The 20648-nt window shown below is 42.5% G+C and overlaps 1 protein-coding gene across 5 annotated transcripts in view; it reads right to left on the bottom strand.

Annotated features, from left to right (window-relative positions):
• The window catches only part of LOC134349698 (transmembrane protein 272-like), a 36432-nt gene that overhangs the window by 6895 nt on the left and 8889 nt on the right, over positions 1–20648 (bottom strand). For all 5 annotated transcript variants that reach the window (XM_063054416.1, XM_063054414.1, XM_063054413.1 and 2 more), the window contains 3 exons: positions 11832–11940; positions 8195–8254; positions 5404–5486 (listed from right to left, as the gene is read on the bottom strand). In XM_063054416.1, the coding sequence (XP_062910486.1) occupies positions 5404–5486; positions 8195–8254; positions 11832–11889 (201 nt within the window). In that variant the 5' untranslated portion in view covers positions 11890–11940. The remainder of the gene's footprint in view (positions 1–5403; positions 5487–8194; positions 8255–11831; positions 11941–20648) is intronic.

The following is a 20648-nucleotide window of genomic DNA, read 5'->3' as shown; positions in this document are numbered from 1 at the left end:
GCCAACAATCTACTAATCTTAACCCGTACGCCTTTGGAATGTGAGAGGAAACCAGGGCACCCTGAGGAAACCCTGAGGCACTTGGGCATGGGGAGGTGTTTAAAATCCTTACAGACAGCAGTGGGAATTGAACCTTGATCTTCTGATCGCAGCGCTGGAATAGCATAACACCACTGACAACAGCTACTTATTCCAGATTTACTTACCTTAAATCTTATTCCAGATTTACTTAGTTTAAATCTTATTCCAGATTTACTTAGCTTAAATTTTATTCCAGATTTACTTAGCTTAAATCTTATTCCAGATTTACTTCGTTTAAATTAAAATCTGCCAGGGTGAGATTCAAACTCATGATTTTATTACTCACCCGAACCCCTGGATACCAGTCCAGTAACCCTGGCATAATGCTACCACTGGTTTAAAACATTAGACTGTAAGACAAAGGAGTAGAATGAGGCTATTTGGCCCATTGAGTCTGCTCTGCCATTCAATCATGGCTGATCCTTTTTTCCCCTTCCTCAGCCCCACTCCCCAGCTTTCTCCCTGTAACATTTGATGCCGTGTCAGTCAAGAACCTATCAATCTCTGCCTTGAATGCACCCAATGATATGGCCTGCACATCTGCCTATGGTCACAAACTCCACATATTCACCACTTTCTGGTTAAATATATTTCTCCACATCTGTGTTTTAAATAGATGCCCCTCTATCTGGAGACTGTGCCCTCTTGTCCTAGACTCCCCCATCATGGGAAACATCCTTTCCACATCTACTCAGTCTAGGTCTTCCAACATTTGAAAGGTTTCAGTGAGATACCCCCTCATCCTTCTAAATTCCAGTGAGTACAGACCCATCAAACGTTCCTCATATGATAACCCTTTCATTCCCAGAATCATCCTTGTGAACCTCCTCTGAATCCTCTCCAAAGCCGGCACATCTTTTCTTAAATAAGGAGCCGAAAACTTCACAATACTCAAGGTGAAGCCTCACCAGTGCCTTATAAAGCCTCAGCATCACATCTGTGCTCTTGTATTCTAGACCTCTTGAAATTAATGCTAACATTGCATTTGCCTTCCTCGTCACCAACTTAACTGACAAGTTAATCTTTAGAGTGTTCTGCACAAGGACTCCCAAGTCCCTTTGCATCTCAGATTTTTGGGTTTTCTCCCCATTTAGAAAATAGTCTGCACATTTATTTCTAATACCAAAGTGCATGACCATGTATTTTCCAACATTGTATTTCATTTGCCACTTTCTTGCCCATTCTCCTAATCCGTCTAAGTCCTTCTGAAGCCTACCTGTTTCCTCAACACTCTCTGCCCCCCCACCAATCTGTGTATCATCTGCAAACTTGGCAACAAAACCATCTATTCCATCATCTATATCATTTATATACAGCATAAAAAGAAGTGGTCCCAACACCATCCCCTGCAGAACACTACTAAGTCACTGGTAGCCAACTAGAAAAGGATCCTTTTAATCCCACTCATTGCCTCCTATAACCAATAGCCAATGCTCTAACCATGCCAGTAACTTTCCTGTAATAGCATGGGCCCTTAACGTGGTAAGCAGCCTCATGTGTGGCACCTTGTCGGAGGCCTTCTGAAAATCCAAATATACAACATCCACTGCATCCCCTTTATCTATCCTACTTGTAATCTCCTCAAAGAATTCCAACAGGTTTGTCAGGCAAGATTTTATCTTAAAGAGACCATGCCGACTTTTCCCGTTGTAACTGCTTCGGTGGTGAACAAGACTAGCCTACAAGTATCTGTAGATTGCTGTTCTAATCCCTCCATTTCCTACTATATCTTCCAAGCTGGTCAGCTGTGGTGGAAAAACTGATTGCCCACCACCACATTTTTGACCATCATGGGAGTCAATTTCTAAGAAAAGTGAAATATAAACAAACACCAGGGACTAGCTTCATGACTCCAGGTCTTATTAACACATGTCTGAACCCAGGCTTGTGCAGTAGTTTCCAGTAACAATGTCCGCAAGACTCTCTTCTCATTGCTATCAGGAAGGAGGTACAGGAGGCTTTGGCCCTACACCACCAGGTTCAGGAACAATTATTACCCCTCAACTATCAGGCTCTGGAACCACAGTGGGTAACTTCACTCACCCCATCACTGACTTGATTCCACAGTCACTTTCAAGGACTCCACAACTCATGTTCTCAATTTTTAAAAAATTATTATTTTGTATTTTTTTCTTTTTTGTATTTGTACAGTCTATTGTTTTTTGCACATTGGTTGTTTGTCTGTCTATGATGTGTGCAGTTTTTCATTGATTCTATCGTTTCTTGCAAAGAAAAGCCTATAAAAAGTGTAGATATGGCCCAGTCCAGCACAGGTAAAACTCTCCCCACCACTGAGCACATCTACACAGAGCGACGTTGCAGGAAAGCAGCATCCATTATCAAGGAGCCCCACCATCCAGGCCATGCTCTCTTCTTGTCAGGAAGGAAGTACAGGAGCCTAACAGGACCCATACCATCAGCTTCAGGAACAATTATTACCCCTCAAACAACAGCTCTTGAAGTAGAGGGGATAACTTCACTCAAATTCACTTGCCCCATCACTGAACAGTTCTCACAACCTACAGACTCGCTTTTAATGACTCTTCATCTTATATTCTCAATATTTATTGCTAATTTTTTTCCCCTCTTTCCTTTTGTATTTGCGCAGTTTGTTGTTTTTTTTTGGATATTGGTTGTTTGTCCGTCCTGTTGGGTGTGGTCTTTCATTGATTCGATTATGGTTCTTGGATTTATTGAGTATGCCTGCAAGAAAATGAATCTCAGGGTTTTATATGGTGACATATATGTATTTTGATAATAAATTTACTTTCAAGTTTGAATTACTAATTTCAGAAATGGGGGTGTGCTCCTAGATCATTTACTTTAGTGCTTGATGGTCCTCTCAGTTGGACCACGGATTACACTGGGTAAAGCACATATTTTCTCTGACTTTCAATAGCCAAGTTCCAGATAATACAGGATTGCAACAACTGATATGTAGCATTTTGAACAGAGAACACAGGAGAGGGCATGGTATTTAAAAAAATCCACTTTATCATCTCTACCCTGTTATGAACAGGGTGAATACTCCGAGTGCCCTCTAATGCACATTTACTCAGTCTGGGTTTACCAGCACTTTACTAACAACACACACCCTCTCCCCAAAAGAATGCATTTTGATTGTTTCACTTAATTTTGTCTGACCGGTTTAAGTACAAGAAACAAATGGAGGGACTGGGCAGTGGGACAAAAGAAAGACCTCACCCCCAAAACGATACACGTTGTATTTGACAAACACAAGAAAATCTGCAGATGCTGGAAATCCAAGCAACACACACAAACTGCTGGAGGCATTCAGCAGGTCAGGCAGTGTCGATGGAAAAGAGTAAACAGTTGACATTTCGGTCCAGGGCCCTTCATTGATACTGAAAGAAAGGTGAGAAGTCAGAGTCAGACGGTGGGGGGAAAGGAGGGAAAGTACAAGGTTGTAGGTGGTAGGTGAAACCGGGAAGGGGGGGTGGTGAAGTAAAGAGCTGGGAAGTTGATTGGTGGAAGAGATAAAGGGCTGGAGAAGGGGAAACCTGATAGGAGAGGGTAGAAGCCCATGGAAGAAAGGGGAGGGGGAGGAGCACCAGAGGCAAGTGATGGACAGGTAAGGAGAAAAGTAAGAGAGGAAAATGGGAATGGGGAATGGTGAAGGAGAGCGGGTGTCAATTACTGGAAGTTTGAGAAATCGATGTTCATGCCATCATGTTGGAGGCTACCCAGACGGAATACAAGGTTCTGCTCCTCCAACCCGAGTGTGGTCTCATTGTGGCAGTAGAGGAGGCCATGGACTGACATGTTGGAATGGGAATAGGAAGTGGATTTGAAATAGGTGGCCACGGGAGATCCAGCTTTTTCTGGCACACGGAGTGGAGGTGCTCAGCAAAGCAGTCTCCCAGTCTATGTCGGGTACCTCTATCTCCTTTCTCGATTTCTCTGTCTCTTTCTCTGGAGATAGTTTTTCCTACTGATATCTTTTATAAACCCATATCTTTTATGATTCCCACAGCTACTTTGACTACAACTCGTCCCACCCTAACACTTGTAAAAATGCCATGCCCTGCTCTCAGTTCCTCCATCTCCACCACATCTGTTCTCAAGATGAGGCTTTTCATTCCAGAACTGAGATGTCTTTCTTCAAAGAAAGAGGTTTGCTTTCCTTCACCGTCAATGCTGCCCTCACCCGCATCTGTTCCATTTTGCATACATCAGCCCTCACCCCATCCTCTCACCACCCACCAAGGATAGGGTTCCTCTCATCCTCACCTACCACCCTATTAGCCACCACGTCCAGCACATAATTCTCTGTAACTTCTGCCATCTCCAACAGGATCCCACCACTAAGCACACCTTACCCTAACCCCACTTTCCACAAGGATTGCTCCCTACTCCACTCTCTTGTCCATTCATCCCTCCCCACTGATCTCCTTCCTGGTTCTTATCCTTGCAAGCAGAACAAGAGCCGCACCTGCCTCTGCACCTCCTCCCTCATTACCATTCAGGGGCCCAAACAGTCTTTCCAGGTGAGACAACACTTCATCTGTGAGTGTGTTGGTGTCACCTGCTGTATCCAGTGCTCCCGATGTGGCCTTCTGTATATCGATGAGATCCAATGTAGATTGAGAGACCACTTTGTTGAGCACCTACGATCTGTCCACCAGATAAAGCAAGATCTCCTGATGACCACCCACTTCAATTCTACTTCCCCTTCCCATTCTGACATGTCAGTCTATGGCCTCCTCTACTGCCACAATGAGACCACACTCGGGTTGGAGGAGCAGAACCTTGTATACCATCTGGGTAGCCTCCAATCTAATGGCATGAACATCGATTTCTCAAACTTGCAGTAATTGCCCTCACACTCTCCTTCACCATTCTCCATTCCCATTTTCCTCTCTCACCTTATCTCCTTACCTGCCCATCAACTCCCTCTGGTGCTTTTCCCCCTTCCCTTTCTTCCACAGTCTTCTACCCTGTCCTATCAGATTCCCCCTTCTCTAGCCCTTTATCTCTTTCACCAACCAACTTCCCAGCTCTTTACTTCACCCCTCCTCCCCTCCCAGTTTCACCCATCACCCACCACCTTGTACCTCTTCCTCCCCTACCCTCATCTTTTTACTCTGACTTATCATCTTTTATCCCCCCAGTCTCAATGAAGGGTCTTGGACTGAAACGTCGACGGTTTACTCTTTTCCATAGATGCTGCCTGGTCTACTGAGTTCCTCCAGTGTTTTGTGTGTGTTGCTGGAATGATGAATTTGAGTTTAAGTATTCCAGACTAGTTATAATTACATTTGCTTTACAAACCGTTGACTTGGTTTTACACTCATACTGTACCTTCAAACTGCCAATTATTCCTCCAACCAGCAAATACAATGGGATCAATGGCTGAATGGGGCAGCTATCCAAGAATTTCATTCCTGAAATATATAATCAGGTCAGAGATGATCAGGAAGTTGTGAGTTTTATTGCTCACTGCACACCCCGTCGCTGAGTGTTCATTTTTCCTTTCAAAACTGACCTTGCTTAAAATTCTCTTGATAGTATTTAAATATTATGCACATTTAGTGTGGGGAATGTTATCAATTGTTCAGTTTCAGAATTCTTCTACGTATTGACTGATAACTAGGTAATATCACACACAGCTAGGTGGACTGTGGACAGCATTCTAACTGGTTGCATCACCATCTGGCACAGAGGGGCCACTGCACAGGATAGGGAAAAAGCTGCAAGATGTGTAGCCTCCTGCCATCAGGGACACCTTCGAAAGGAAATGCCTCAAAAATACAGCATCAATCATCGAAGCATCCCATCCATTACTACCATCAGGGAGGAGGGAGAGGAGCCTGAAGATACACACTCAGCATTTTAAGAACAGCTTCTACCCTCTACCAACAGATTTCTGAACAGTCAACAAACCCGTGAACACTCCCTTGTTCGTATTGCTTGCTTTTTTCACAGCTTGCTTATTTTATTTAATATATAGTTCTTTTTGTAATGTGTAGTTTGTTTTTACGTATTGCACTGTACTGCTGCCACAAAACAACTAATTTCATGGCATACGTCAGTGATTCTGATTCTAGAACTGAAATTGGTTTATTATTGTCATGTGTACCTGGATACAGTGAAAAGCTTGTCTTGCACACTACTCTTGCAGACTATTCATTCTTTTACCTTGTCCTTGTAACAGCTGCAGAGAAAATGCAGAGCAGGGAAACAATAATGTCCAAATAAGATAAATTTTAGAAAGAAGCATCTTAAAGATATATAAGATTATTGAGGTAAAGGCATAACCTCCACAGACAGATGAAAGAAGACCCCACTGTCACCTACCGTCATTTTCATGGTCTTTTGCCTGAAGCTGAATTCATGAAAGATAAGACGTTCTTGATCACTGAAACAATTTGCATTAATAGATTCCTTTTATAAGGTGGCAGGGTGGAAATAGATCTCTACCAAAGGAGGTGTAAGGCACTCTTCCCCTCCACGAGCCTGCAGGTCACACTTGGACAAGGTGTAGCATCTGTGGAGCCCCCCATTCAGGGTCATGTAAGGCCATGGGAGCAGGTGGTGGATGGTCGTATGAGCAGCTGGTGCGTATCACAAATCCTGGTTATGCGACCACTGACACCAGGCAGACTATCTCTGAAGAGCATTGATAATGGCTGGGGACACACATCTTGTAAAGACCCTGCCCAGAAGAAGGCAATGGCAAACCACTTCTGTAGAAAAATTTGCCAATAATAATCACAGTCATGACTGTGATCACTCATGTCGTATGACACGGCATATAATGATGATGATTTTATATATTTTCACCAAAGCTGCTAGCAGTTTTCCATTGAACTGCCAGGAGAGCCCACCCATACATTCAGGAAGTTTGATTGGGACTCCCTCACAAAAGTGTAGATGCCCTCAGTGATGTTCAAATCAGGGTAAGGAAATCCAGTCTGTGCTACCTCAAGCTTCACAAATTAAAAAACTCAACTTTTTCCCACTAACATTTAATGTGAACACCTAATCTGCAATATATTTCCCTATTACGTGATGATTTCTTAAAATATAAGGGTCAGACGTCCAGGAATAACAATGACAGACACCCCTAACTATGGTTGCACCGATATGGAAGTACATCTGTTACTGCTTTCACACAAAAATTCCTTATTTTACATTTCCTTCCTGCTGGTAGCTCAGGAAGCTGCATTAACCCTAATTCCCTGATTAAAAATATCACCCAGGAAGCAGATCAAAGCATTTTTATGCCTCTGTTGTACTGAATACCCAAGCAGATCAGAACTATTTCTCCACAAAGATACGTACTTGGAGACACAATCATTGCTTATCCATTTCAAATTTCTCAGGGTATTCGGCCCATCAAGTCCAAGACAGATATAGACATAGAATAGCACGGCACAGTACAGGCCCTTCGGCCCACAATGTTGTGCCAACCCTCAAACCCTGCCTCCCATATAACCCCCCCACCCTAAATTCCTCCATATACCTGTCTAGTAGTCTCTCAAACTTCACTAGTGTATCTGCCTCCACCATTGACTCAGGCAGTGCATTCCACGCACCAACCACTCTCTGGGTAAAAAACCTTCCTCTAATATCCCCCTTGAACATCCCACCCCTTACCTTAAAGCCATGTCCTCTTGTATTGAGCAGTGGTGCCCTGGGGAAGAGGCGCTGGCTATCCACTCTATCTATTCCTCTTAATATCTTGTACACCTCTATCATGTCTCCTCTCATCCTCCTCCTCTCCAGAGAGTAAAGCACTAGCTCCGTTAATCTCTGATCATAATGCATACTCTCCAGACCAGACAGCTCTCTGAGTATTTCCATTCCCCCACTCAGTGCCTTGTGTCCATTCTCTCTTACATGCCCATCCCTCCACCCTGATACTCTGTACTTAAGTAAAACAGGGAATTAAAACCTTGACAAACTGAAACTGATTAACTGCAGATTTGAATTACTGGCGGGTACATTGCAGTTTCATTTTAAATCAAAGTGATAACAATTTCAATTTCATAAAATAAGACTGAAGCTTACATAATAAAGCTAACATCATAAAATACAGTATACACTTTATTTATTATAATACAATGTCCAAAGAAATAAAGTTCCTTACCCACAAAAGCCATTGACAGAGGTAGAGCAAGGAAAGCAAGTAGACCAAAGATAAAGCAAGCTGTAGATGCAGAGAGAAAAGAGATGAAAACCTTTACGGTGTTATTATTTAGAACTAAAACATCCAGGAAATCAAGGTTAGTAAAGTCTGCTTCGTATATTCAACATCCATCAAATTTGTCCAGAAAATACATGCTTAAAAATCAGGTTTCAATAGGGAGAAAATGTTAAAACCTTTCTCGAACATCATATTTTTCCCCAAACACAGCCAATCATCTAGTTACCCTCCCCTATTTTTGAGCCACCACATCTACTCCTGTTCTCTCTACAATTTGACCACCATCTTCCCGAACCCTCTGTCCAACTGCATCCTTCCCCCGATACCAGAACCTAGAGCAACGCACAAGATGCTGGAGGAACTCAACGGGTCAGGCAGCATTTATGGAAGGAAATTACCAGTTAATTATTCATCATACTGAACAAATGAAGTGTCAAAGCTTGTTCTCGTCATTTGCAAGTGCAGAGGTGAAGGACGCCCTCAAAAGTCTTAAGAAAGATACAGGTTCCAGCCCTGATATATTTATTTCAGAGAACATGGAAGGACAGATATAGTACAGTAGGCAGAACACAGCTGAAAATCAGGGGCTTTGTCAATTAAATTAAATATAGTTGAACTGTTTTCATAACAAAAGAAAAAGATCCCATTAAATTGGATAGTACAGAAAAGCTGACACTCTCACTGATTACTAAGACATTTTAATGGAATTCCTTGCAAAGGTTTGATTGTGGTCATAGACTGAATCCCAAAGAAGTTTTTATTACTGTGATCTTTGACTGCAATGAGAATGCAGCTACTTTACAGAATATCATTAAAGGTACTCGGATGGAGCTTTGAATTGTTTCCTTTGATCATGCTGGTTGCAAGATATCTGTCAAAATATTAACAGTATTGAGATTCAGCACTTTAGTGACATATATTCTAATACATTCACCACTACTGAAGGGAAGAGGCAATCGATGAAACATTAAAAAGGTGTCAAACATGGTGATCGATTATCCACCAATTTCAATATTAGTCATAGTCATACTTTATTGATCCTGAGGGAAATTGGGTGAATTGTTTTATGGATTTACTGTTATGTATTCTAGATACTGAAGGTATGGATAAAACTCTTTATATGTCATTGGCATTTGCTGTAACATCGCATTTCTAAGGGAATCCTCTATTGATATTAAAAGATACTGCTTGAAATCAGTGGAAAGATGACAGCTGGAATATTAATGTTCTGAAGATTTCCTTCTACCATAAAGAAGATAATTGGGTCATTAATAAAACTAGGTTAGAGTTTGTTGAGCCTAACATGATTGACAAATCTACCCTGAGCCAGCTCTGCATAAGTAAGGCATGGCCGTACCAGCTTCAGACAGGTGTCTCTGCTGCCCTGCTCAGAAGAACACATTAAGTGATTTGAATCACGATGGCACATTCCTAGGTACATCACCCTACCAGTTTTAACTCCCTGCTCATTCAGCTCCCACCAGGTGGGTAAGGTTTAAAATTCACCTCTAATTTAAACAGCACCACAATCAAATGTGCTACTGCACTCTTGCAAATTAAAACTGGAGATAACTTCAGAACACAAATTTAGAATAGAAACAATTTTCAATATCTATCAGGTTGATACACATTTCTTTCTGAATGTACACATTTAATTTGGCACAATTTTGACATTTAAAACCACTGTCTCAACCAGCTTCTGAACATTCCCTTTCCAGACTTTTCATTTTATTCTCCACATTATGTGTGCACCTGCACAAAACCAGAGAGATTCCTTCCTCCTGAGACTCCTCACCTTTGTATTCCGTCCTGCTTTCAGTAAGCGAGAATCTGACAATAGGTTTTCTATGTATCCAAACCATTTATTTCCATGGTTACCAAGCATTTTTTTTATCTATGCGATCTATTTTCTCATTATCCAAAGATTTTGCTGCAGTGTACATTAATGTCTGATGTACTGTGGCCAACATCAATAAAGAACCCTCTTCCATGCAGAAAATAATCTATAAAACTATAACACACAAGAACAGAATTAGGCCATTCGGCCCATCAGTCTGCTCCACCATCCCATCATGGCTGATTTATTATCCCTCTCAACCCCATTTTCCTCCCTTCTCTCCCTAACCTTTGGCATCCTTGCTAATCAACACCTTATCAACCTCATCTTTAAGTATACCCAATGACTTGGCCTCTACAGCCATTTGTGGCAAAGATTCCCACAAATTCACCACCCTCTGGCTAAACAAATTCCTCCTCATCTCTGTTCTAAAAGGATGTCCTCTTCCCTCACTAATATACAGCCTTCCTACAAGCTGTAAAGCACATCAAATGTATTTAACCAGCCAGTGACATAAAATTGCTTCACTATGTCTACTTGTAGTTGGTTTTCATGTTGTTGTCTTCACGTTGTTTTCATGAAGTTCCCCGTGAATTCCCTTAATGATCGACTCTAAGCAAATACACTCAGTGGCCACTTTATTAGGTGCACCTGTACACATGCTCATTAATGCAAATATATCTAATCAGCTAATCTTGCAGCATAAAAGTAGGCAGACCTGGTCCAGAGGTTCAGTTGCTGTTCAGACCGAACATCAGAATGGGTAAGAAATATGATCTAAGTGACTTTGACTGTGGAATGATTGTTGGTGCCAGACAGGGTGGTTGGAGTATCTCAGAGACTGCTAATCTCCTGGGGTTTTCACATACAACAGTCTTTATAGTTTACAGAGAAAGCTATGAGAAACAAAACACATGCAGTGAGTTCCAGTTCTGAGGGCAAAAACCCTTGTTAATGAGAGAGGTCAGAGGAGAATCGCCATATTGGTTCAAGCTGACAGGAAGGTGACAGTAACTCAAATAACTACATGTCACAGCAGTAGTGTGCTGAAGAACATCTTCGACCCTTGAGATGGAAGGGCTACAGTAGGAGAAGACCACAAACATACACTCAGTGGCTATTTTGTTAGGTACAGGAGGTGTACCTAATGTTTGTAAAACATGAGCAATAGTTTTCATCTTAAAACCCAACCTGCACATGATGCTTTGCTTCTGCCCCACTGTAGTCTTATTGAAGACAGGTAATAGGTCTTCAAGTAAACCTCCAATGGCCTTCTAAAATTATGCACCACTTACTAACTGACTGCTATTATCTTGAGTCCATTAGAAGTGATTATTTAATCTCATATTACCAGATCAAGTTGGACTCAAAATTACTCAGACTGTTGTATAGATAAATAAATAATAAATATGAAAGTATAATGCTGCTCTTTAACAGTCTGTCACGTCTGAATCCTAGTGATCCAATGTATTTCCATACCCAGATCCATCAGAACTTGTTTAGAATCCTGAAGCATATTTTAGTAGGATTGTTTATCCGTGTGCTGCATTTCTACCATTAACTTTAGCCTTCTCTATCCGGTGGTGGAAATCAGAACTATGTTGTAGAGGTAATCCAAGTGCTAGGTATTCCTGAAGGCAGGCTCTGGCTATAATCATTTTAAGGAATATGTAGTATTTCTAATTGTTTTATCATAACCAGTAAAGATAAAGTTAAATATTTCATGCTTAAGTGTTCACTTACCATTGCTGGCAATTTTTGAAATGCATTGATGACAAGCCTTTTCCACACCAGCTGACATTTTCCTAGACCTTGGCTAGACCACAGTGTTTCTTTAAAAAAACAGATGTTTCTGAAAAAAATGACAGTTTAAAACATTAATTCGACAAATATATTCTAACCATATTGATATTAATTAAATCAGTGCTAGTATTCTTGACTCAGAAACATTTAATTCCATGTTATTGTTTTCAGTATTTTCTATCATTCTTACTTGTGAACTACACATCTCCTATTTCAGGGTTGGAGACCCAACTCCCTGTGACTGAGAATTATACTCAGTGGCCACTTTATTAGGTACACCTGTACACATGATCATTAATGCAATCAGCCAATCATGTGGCAATAACTCAAACAACCATTGTTGGCAGAATCTCAGATGGTAATGAGAGGATGTACAGGAGTGCAATATACCAGCTAGTCGAGTGGCGTTTCAGCAACAACCTCGCACTCAAAATCATTAAGACCAAAGAGCTGATTGTGGACTTCAGAAACGGTAAGATGAGGGAATACACACCAGTCTTTATAGAGAGATCAGGAGTGGAGAGAGTGGGCAATTTCAAATTCCTGGGTGTTAACATCTCTGAGGACCTAACCTGGCCCGAAATATTGATGCAACTGTAAAAAGGAAAGTCAGCAGCTACATTTCATTAGGAGTTTGAAGAGATTGGGAATGGCACCTAAAATACACAAAAAATTCTACAGATGTACCTTGGAGAGCATTCTGACTGGCTGCATCACCATCTGGTATGGGGTGGGGCGGGGGGAGGACAGCTGCACAGGATTGAAGTAAGCTGCAGAAAGTGACAAAATTAGTCAGCTCCATCACGGGTACTAGCTTCTGTAGTATCCAAGACATCTTCAAGGAGCGATGTCTCAAAAAGACAGCATTCATCATTAAGGACCCCACTGCCCACGAATGCGCTCTTCTCATTGCTACCATCAGGAAGGAGGTACAGAAGCCTGAAGGTACACACTCAGCAATTCAGGAACAGATTCTTCCTTTCTGACATCCGATTTCTGAATGGATACTGAAACCATGAATACTACCTTACTGTTTTTATTTCTGCATTTGCACTACTTATTTTTCTTAACTATTTGATATACATATAGATACTTACTGTAATTCAGTTGTTTTCCTATATTATCACATATTATATTGTACTGCTGCCACAAAGTTAACAAATTTCACAACATATGCTAGTGATATTAAACCGATTCTAATGCATAAAAGCATGCAGACATGGTCAAGGGGTGCAGTTGTTATTCAGACTAGACATCTGAATGCGGAAGAAATGTGAAGTAAGTGACTTTGATTGTAGAATGATTGTTGGTACCATATGGGGTGATTTGAGTATCTCCGAAACTGATGATCTCCTGGGATTTTCATTCAAAGCTCTCTTGACTTTACAGAGAATGGTGCAAAAAAACAAGAAAACGTACAGTGAGTGGCAGTTCTGTGGGCAAAAATGCCTTGTTAATGAGAGAGGTCAGAGGAGAATGGCCAGTCTGATTCAAATTGACAGGAAGGTGATAGTAACTCAAATGACCACGTGTTACAACAGAAGAACATCTCTGAATGCAAAACACTTTAAACTTGAAGTGGGTGAGCTACAGTAGCAAAAGACCAAAGTTCAAACTTAATTTATTATGGAAGTACATACATTTCCCTTAGATTCAATTTCTTGGGGGCATACTCAATGTGGTAAACCATATATAACTGGGTTGTAACTGGGTTACCTGTCTGGACACGCCCCTCTGCTGACTGCCCCTGTGGCTCCTCCCACAGACCCCTGAATAAAGGCTATTTCACCATTGCTCCTTCTCCTCAGTCCAGGGGCAGACACTCAGCATGGAGGTCACATTTTACTTCGAATAAAAACCTTTCAGCATTTACCCTTCTTCCAGTCTTTTGGAGTTATTGATGGTGCATCACTCAACAAATCCAATAACCGTAATAGAACCAGTGAAAGGCGGCATCTTAAAAGACAATAAACTGCAAATACAAAAGTAAGAGTAAAGAAATAAAAATAATAAAAATAAATAAATAAGCAACAGATATCAAAAACATGAGATGAAGAGTAATGTATGGATTTATCTCTTTTAGCGCAATGACTCCCCTTGGCACTGATTATTGACTGATAACTACGCATGCGCATTGATCTCTCCCTCACTACAGTGTGAATACAGCACACCAGTTAAATCCACTTCTGCATGCTTGCCTTTATTTAATTGATATGTAGTTGTATAGACACAACATATTGGCAACGAGTACTAACCTGAATGTTAGCGAATATCACCAACTGCACTGACAGTTCTGGTATGTCCGACTTCAGAGGAAGGGAGAGAGACAGCAAGACAGTATGGAGAAGACCATCAAGGACGCTAAAAAGGGATGTGTGAGTAACTGCAGAATACACAGTGAGAGACAAACAACTAGAAAAGTTAAAATGAAAATGACATGATGATGGCCTTAGTCGGGAAAGTTGACGAATTTGATAGTATGAATGAGGACTGGGAATTGTATAGAAGGAAGATTGAACTGTATTGAAATGCGAACGATGCGGATGAGGAAAAGAAAGCCTTCATGCTTCTTGGTTTAATGGGTGCTACAATGTACAGGCTTTTACGCAACTTAGTAAGTCCTGAAAAGCCAATAAGCAAGATGTTCAGCAAAATTGTTTGCAATTTTACAAAATCGCTTGAGCACAAAACAGCAAGTAATAACTGAGATTAAGATTCCACAAAAGGATGAGAGCATTTAGAACATAGAAAACCTACAGCACAATACAGGCCCTTCGGCCCACAAATCTGTGCCAAATATGTCATTACTTTAGAAATTACCTAGGGTTACCCGGAGCCCTCTATTTTTCTAAGCCCCATGTACCTATCCAGGAGTCTCTTAAAGACCCTATTGTATCCGTCTCCACCACTGTCACTGGCAGCCCATTCCACTCACTCACCACTCTCTATGTAAAAAAAACTTACACCTGACATCTCCTCTGAACCTACTTCCGGGCATCTTAAAACTGTGCCCTCTCTTGCTAGCTATTTCAGCCCTGGGAAAAAGCCACTGACTATCCACACTATTAATGCCTCTCAACATCTTATACACCTCTATCAGGTCAACTCTCATCCTCCGTCACTCCAAGGAGAAAAGGCCGAGTTCATTCAGCCTATTCTCATAAGGCAGGCTCCCCAATCCAGGCAACATCCCTGTAAATCTCCTTTGCATCCTTTCTATGGTTTCCATATCCTTCCTGTAGTGAGGCAACCAGAATTGAGCACAGTACTCCAAGTGCGGTCTGACCAGGGCCCTATGTAGCTGCAACAATACCACTCAGCTCCTAAACTCAATCCCACAATTGATGAAGGCCAATGCATCATATCCCTTCTTAACCACAGAGTCAACCTGTGCAGCATCTTTGAGTATCCTATGGACCCGGACCCCAAGAACCCTCTGATCCTCCACACTGCTAAGAGTCTTACTATTAATGCTATATTCTGCCATCATATTTGATCTACCAAAATGAACCACCTCACACTTATCTGGGTTGAATTCCATCTGCCACTTCTCGGCCCAGTTTTGCATCCTATCAATGTCCCGCTGTAACGTCTGACAGCCCTCCACACTATCCACAACACCTCCAACCTCTGTGTCATCAGCAAATTTACTAACCCATCCCTCCACTTTCACATCCAGGTCATTTATAAAAATCACGAACAGATCACTGAAGCACACAACTGGTCTTTGACCTCCATGCAGAATATGACCTGTCTACAACCACTCTTTGCCTTCTGTGGGAAGCCCAGTTCTGGATCCACAAAGCAATGTCCCCTTGGGTCCCATGCCTGCTTGCTTTCTCAATAAGCCTTGCATGGGGTACCTTATCGAATGCCTTGCTGAAATCCATATACACTACATCCACTGCTCTACCTTCATCAATGTGTTTAGTCACATCCTCAAAAAATTCATTCAGGCTAGTAAGGCATGACCTGCCCTTGACAAAGCCATGCTGACTAATCCTAATCATATTATGCCTCTCCAAATGTTCATACATCCTGCCTCTCAGGATCTTCTCCATCAACTTACCAATCACTGAAGTAAGACTCACTGGTCTATAATTTCCTGGGCTATCTCTACTCCCTTTCTTGAATAAGGGAACAACATCCGCAATCCTCCAATCCTCTGGAACCTCTCCCGTTCCCATTGATGATGCAAAGATCATTGCCAGAGGCTCAGCAATCTCCTCCCTCCCCTTCCACAGTAGCCTGGGGTACATCTCCTCCGTTCCTGATGACTTATCCAACTTGATGCTTTCCCAAAGCTCCAGCACATCCCCTTTCTTAATATCTACATGCTCAAGCTTTTTATTCTGCTGTGAGTCATCCCTACAATCGCCAAGATACTTTTCTGTAGTGAATACTGAAGCAAAGTATTCATTAATTACCTCTGCTATCTCCTCCGGTTTCTATACACACTTTTCCACTGTCACACTTGATTGGTCCTATTCTCTCACGTCTTATCCTCTTGCTCTTCACAAACATGTAGAATGCCTTTGGGTTTTCCTTAATCCTGTCCGCTAAGGCCTTCTCATGGCCCCTTTTGGCACTCCTAATTTTATTCTTAAGCTCCTTCCTGATAGACATAATCTTCTAGATCTCAATCATTACCTAGTTTTTTGAACCTTTCGTAAGCTCTTCTTTTCTTCTTGACTAGATTTACAACAGCCTTTGTACACCATGGTTCCTGTACCCTACCATCCTTTCCCTGTCTCATTGGAACGTACCTATGCAGAACTCCATGCAAATATCCCTTGAACATTTACCACGTCTTCAGTACATTTCCCTAAGAACATCTGTTCCCAATTTATGCTTCCAAGTTCCTGCCTGATAGCCTCATATGATAGCCCTTACTTCAATTAAACACTTTGCTAACTTGTCTGTTCCTACCCCTCTCCAATGCTATGGTAATGGAGATAGAATCTCCAAAGTACTCTCCCACAGAGAGATCTGACACCTGACCAGGTTAATTTCCCAATACCAGATCAAGTACAGTCTCTCCTCTTGTAGGCTTATCTACATATTGTGTCAAGAAACCTTCCTGAACACACATAACAAACTCCACCCCATCTAAATCCCCCGCTCTAGGGAGATGCCAATTGATACTTGGGAAATTAAAATCTCCCACCATGACAACCCTGTTATTATTACACCCTTCCAGAATCTGTCTCCCTATCTGCTCCTCAATGTCCCTGTTACTATCGGGTGATCTATAAAAAAACACCCAGTAGAGTTATTGACCCCTTCCTGTTTCTAACTTCCACCCACAGAGACACCGTAGACAATCCCTCCATGACATCCTCCTTTTCTGCAGCTGCAACACTGTCTCTGATCAACAGTGCCACGTCCCCACCTCTTTTGCCTCCCTCCCTGTCCTTTGTGAAACATCTAAAGCCTGGCACTCTAATTAACCATTCCTGCCCAAGCCATCCAAGTCTCTGTAATGGCCACAACATCATAGCTCCAAATACTGATCCACACTCTAAGCTCATCCGCTTTGTTCATAATACTCCCTGCATTAAAATAGACACATCTCAAACCATCGGTCTGAGCGTATCCCTTCCCTATCACCTGCCTATCCTCCCTGTCGCACTGTCTACAAGCTTTCTCTATTTGTGAGCCAACCGCCCCTTCCTCTGTCTCCTCAGTTCGGTTCCAACCCCCCCAGCAATCCTAGTTTAAACTCTCCCCAGTAGCCTTAGCAAACCTCCCCACTAGGATACTGGCCCTCCTGGGATTCAAGTGCAACCCGTCCTTTTTGTACAGGTCATGCCTGCCCCAAAAGAGGTCCCAATGATCCAGGAATCTGAATCCCTGCCCCCTGCTCCAATCCCTCAGCCACGCATTTATCCTCCACTTCATTCTATTCCTATACTCATTGTCGTGTGGCACAGGCAGTAATCCCGAGATTACTACCCTTGTGGTCCTACTTCTCAATTTCCTTCCCAACTCCCTGTAGTCTGCTTTCAAGACCTCCTCCCTTTTCCTACCTATATGTCATTGGTACCAATATGTACCACCACCAGTGGCTGTTCACCTCCCCACTTCAGGATATCATGGACGTGATCAGAAACATTCCAGACCCTGGCACCTGGGAGGCAAACTACCATCCGTGTTTCTTTCCTGCGTCCACAGAATTGCCTGTCTGACCCCCTAACTATAGAGTTCCTTATCACTGTTGCCATCCTCTTCCTTTCCCTATCCTTCTGAGCCACAGGGCCAGACTCTGTGCCAGAGGCATGGCCACTGTTGCTCTCCCCAGGTAGGCCGCCTCCCCCAACAGTACTCAAACAGGAGTACTTATTTTTAAGGGGGACAGCCACGTGGGTACACTCTAGCCTCTGACTCTTGACCTTCCCTCTCCTGACTGTTAGCCACTTATCGGTCTCCCCAGGCCCCAGTGTGACTACCTGCCTATAGCTCCTCTCTATCACCTCCTCACTGTCCCTGACCAAACGAAGGTCATCGAGCTGCATCTCCAGTTTCCTAAGGAGCTGCAGCTCAACGCACCTAGCACAGATGTGGCCATCCGGGAGGCTGGGAGTCTCCAGGACTTCCCACATCTGACATCCAGCACAGAACACTGGCTTCACACACATACTTCCTGTCTGTATCCTACACAGGCAACCTACCTCGCCTCGACTCGCTATAACCTAAGCCCTTTTAAACCAAAGCCCTCCTACTCTATCTACCTCTACTCCGTCGCCCGCTCCTCTACGCCTGCTTTGTAAAGCTGTCTCCTTTTAAACTCTTCTCGCTTTTCTAACTGGCTGCCATCCACGCAGTTGTGCTGTGGCTACTTCGCTGGGCTGCACAAACTTTCCCAATACTGTGACTTCAGAGATGGACTTTCTGGTGTACAGGCTTGTACGTGGTATGCATAGTCAAAACACTCAAAAGATGCTACTGTCAGAAAGAGACCCAAGCTTAGAACGGGCACCGATCATTGTAATACCATTAGCGATTGCAGTGAAGCATACAGCAGAACTATAGAAAAATAGTTTGGAATGTGAAGTGCACAAAACGTCCCTGAATGGTGCAAAAAGCCAAAAATGTTATCGATGTGGTAAATCCTCCCATGATTCAAGGGAAAAGTGTCACAGACAGGGCTGCAGAGAGAGAGAGAGAGAGTGTGCAAGGCTGATCAGAAGCATTAACCAAAGAGGAAAAAAAAAGAGTGAAAAGTTTCAAACACAAACCTAAGCTAATCCATAAAATGAATGACTATGAAGCTGAATCAGACAACACAGAGTATGACAAAGGTGAGCTGTCATGTCTAGAATTGTATAGCATTACTGAAGCAGAGTGCAAAATCATATGGATCACAATGGATATGTCTAGTGTAAAACTGAAAATGGAGCTGGATACAGGTCTTCTTTGTCTATAATTCCAGAGGCTGACTGCAACAGACTGTTTTCTAAGATACTATTAGAAAACACCTCAGTGATGCTAAAGACCTACACAGGTGAAAAAATGTCTCCCAAAGGCAAACTGAAAATAAATGTGACATATGGAAGCAAAACACAGCAGCTAGAGCTTTATGTGTTGAAAAGTGGAGGGCCAGCACTTTTCAGACGTGAATGGTTGAGAAAAATCTGACTAGACTTGCACACAATCCAAAGCCCTCAATCTGTCATCAACTGTCAACTGCAGCCCATACGGTGGCACTAACCAGAGACTGGCACATCTGCTTAATGCTAATGAGAAGGTGTTTGAAAAGGGTATTGGCAAACTCAAAGGCATGAAGACCAGAATTGAACTGGATGAAGCAGCAACACCAAGATTCCATAAAGCGTGACCAGTGCCTTACACACTACATCCTAAAGTGGATACTGAATTGCAGAGCCAGGAGGCATCTGGCATTCCCCCCAAGATTGAGCAATTAGGCCACGCCCATTGACCCGGAAATCAAGAAAGGGAAGGCTAGAGCTGTTCGCATATGCAGAGACTTCAAAGTGAGCATAAATCCTGTGCTGTGTAGTATCCCCAGTCATGAATAGAAGACATTTTTTGGATTTTTGGCAGGCAGAGAGAGGTTTCCAAAGATTGACTTGTCACAAGCCTATCTGCAATTGGAGATTGAGGAGTCAAGCAGGAAGTTCCTCTCAATTAACACTCACAAGGGATTGTTCCAGTATAAACATCCTGTCTTTGGTATCGCATCACCAGCAATTTGGCACAGAGCAATGGACCAAGTGCTCCAAAATATCCCAGGAACACAGTGTTACCTTGATGGCTTCATTGTGACTGGCAAGAGTGTTGAAGAGCACCTCCAGAATCTTGGTAAAGTTCTCACCTGGCTGAGTGAGTATGGTCTGCATGCAAAGAGAGAGAAATGTGAGTTTTTCAAGAATAAAATCTCATATTGTGTCTGTGTTATTGACAAGCATGGTTCACTTAAGTCACAAGTGAAGACTGAAGCAGGGCTACAGGCACCCAAACAGGAAAATGTATCACAACTGAGGTCATACTTGTGCCATGTAAACTACTACCACCGGTTTCTCCCAAACTTTGCTACAGTGCTGCACCCGCTGAACGCACTGTTGAATACAGGGACAAAGTGGGATGGTCAGAAAGATGTAAAAGAGCATTCAAGGAAACAAAGAGACTAAAAACATCTGATGAACTGTTCACCCATTATGACCCTTCCTTGCCCAAAAAACTGGTATGCGATGTGTCCTCATATGACATTGGAGCTATTTTGTCACACGTTATGAA

The sequence above is a fragment of the Mobula hypostoma genome, chromosome 7, assembly GCF_963921235.1.
Source record: "Mobula hypostoma chromosome 7, sMobHyp1.1, whole genome shotgun sequence".
NCBI lineage: Eukaryota > Metazoa > Chordata > Chondrichthyes > Myliobatiformes > Myliobatidae > Mobula > Mobula hypostoma.
The sequence above is the reverse complement of the archived record's forward strand: the minus strand, read 5'-3'. Positions and strand labels throughout refer to the sequence as shown.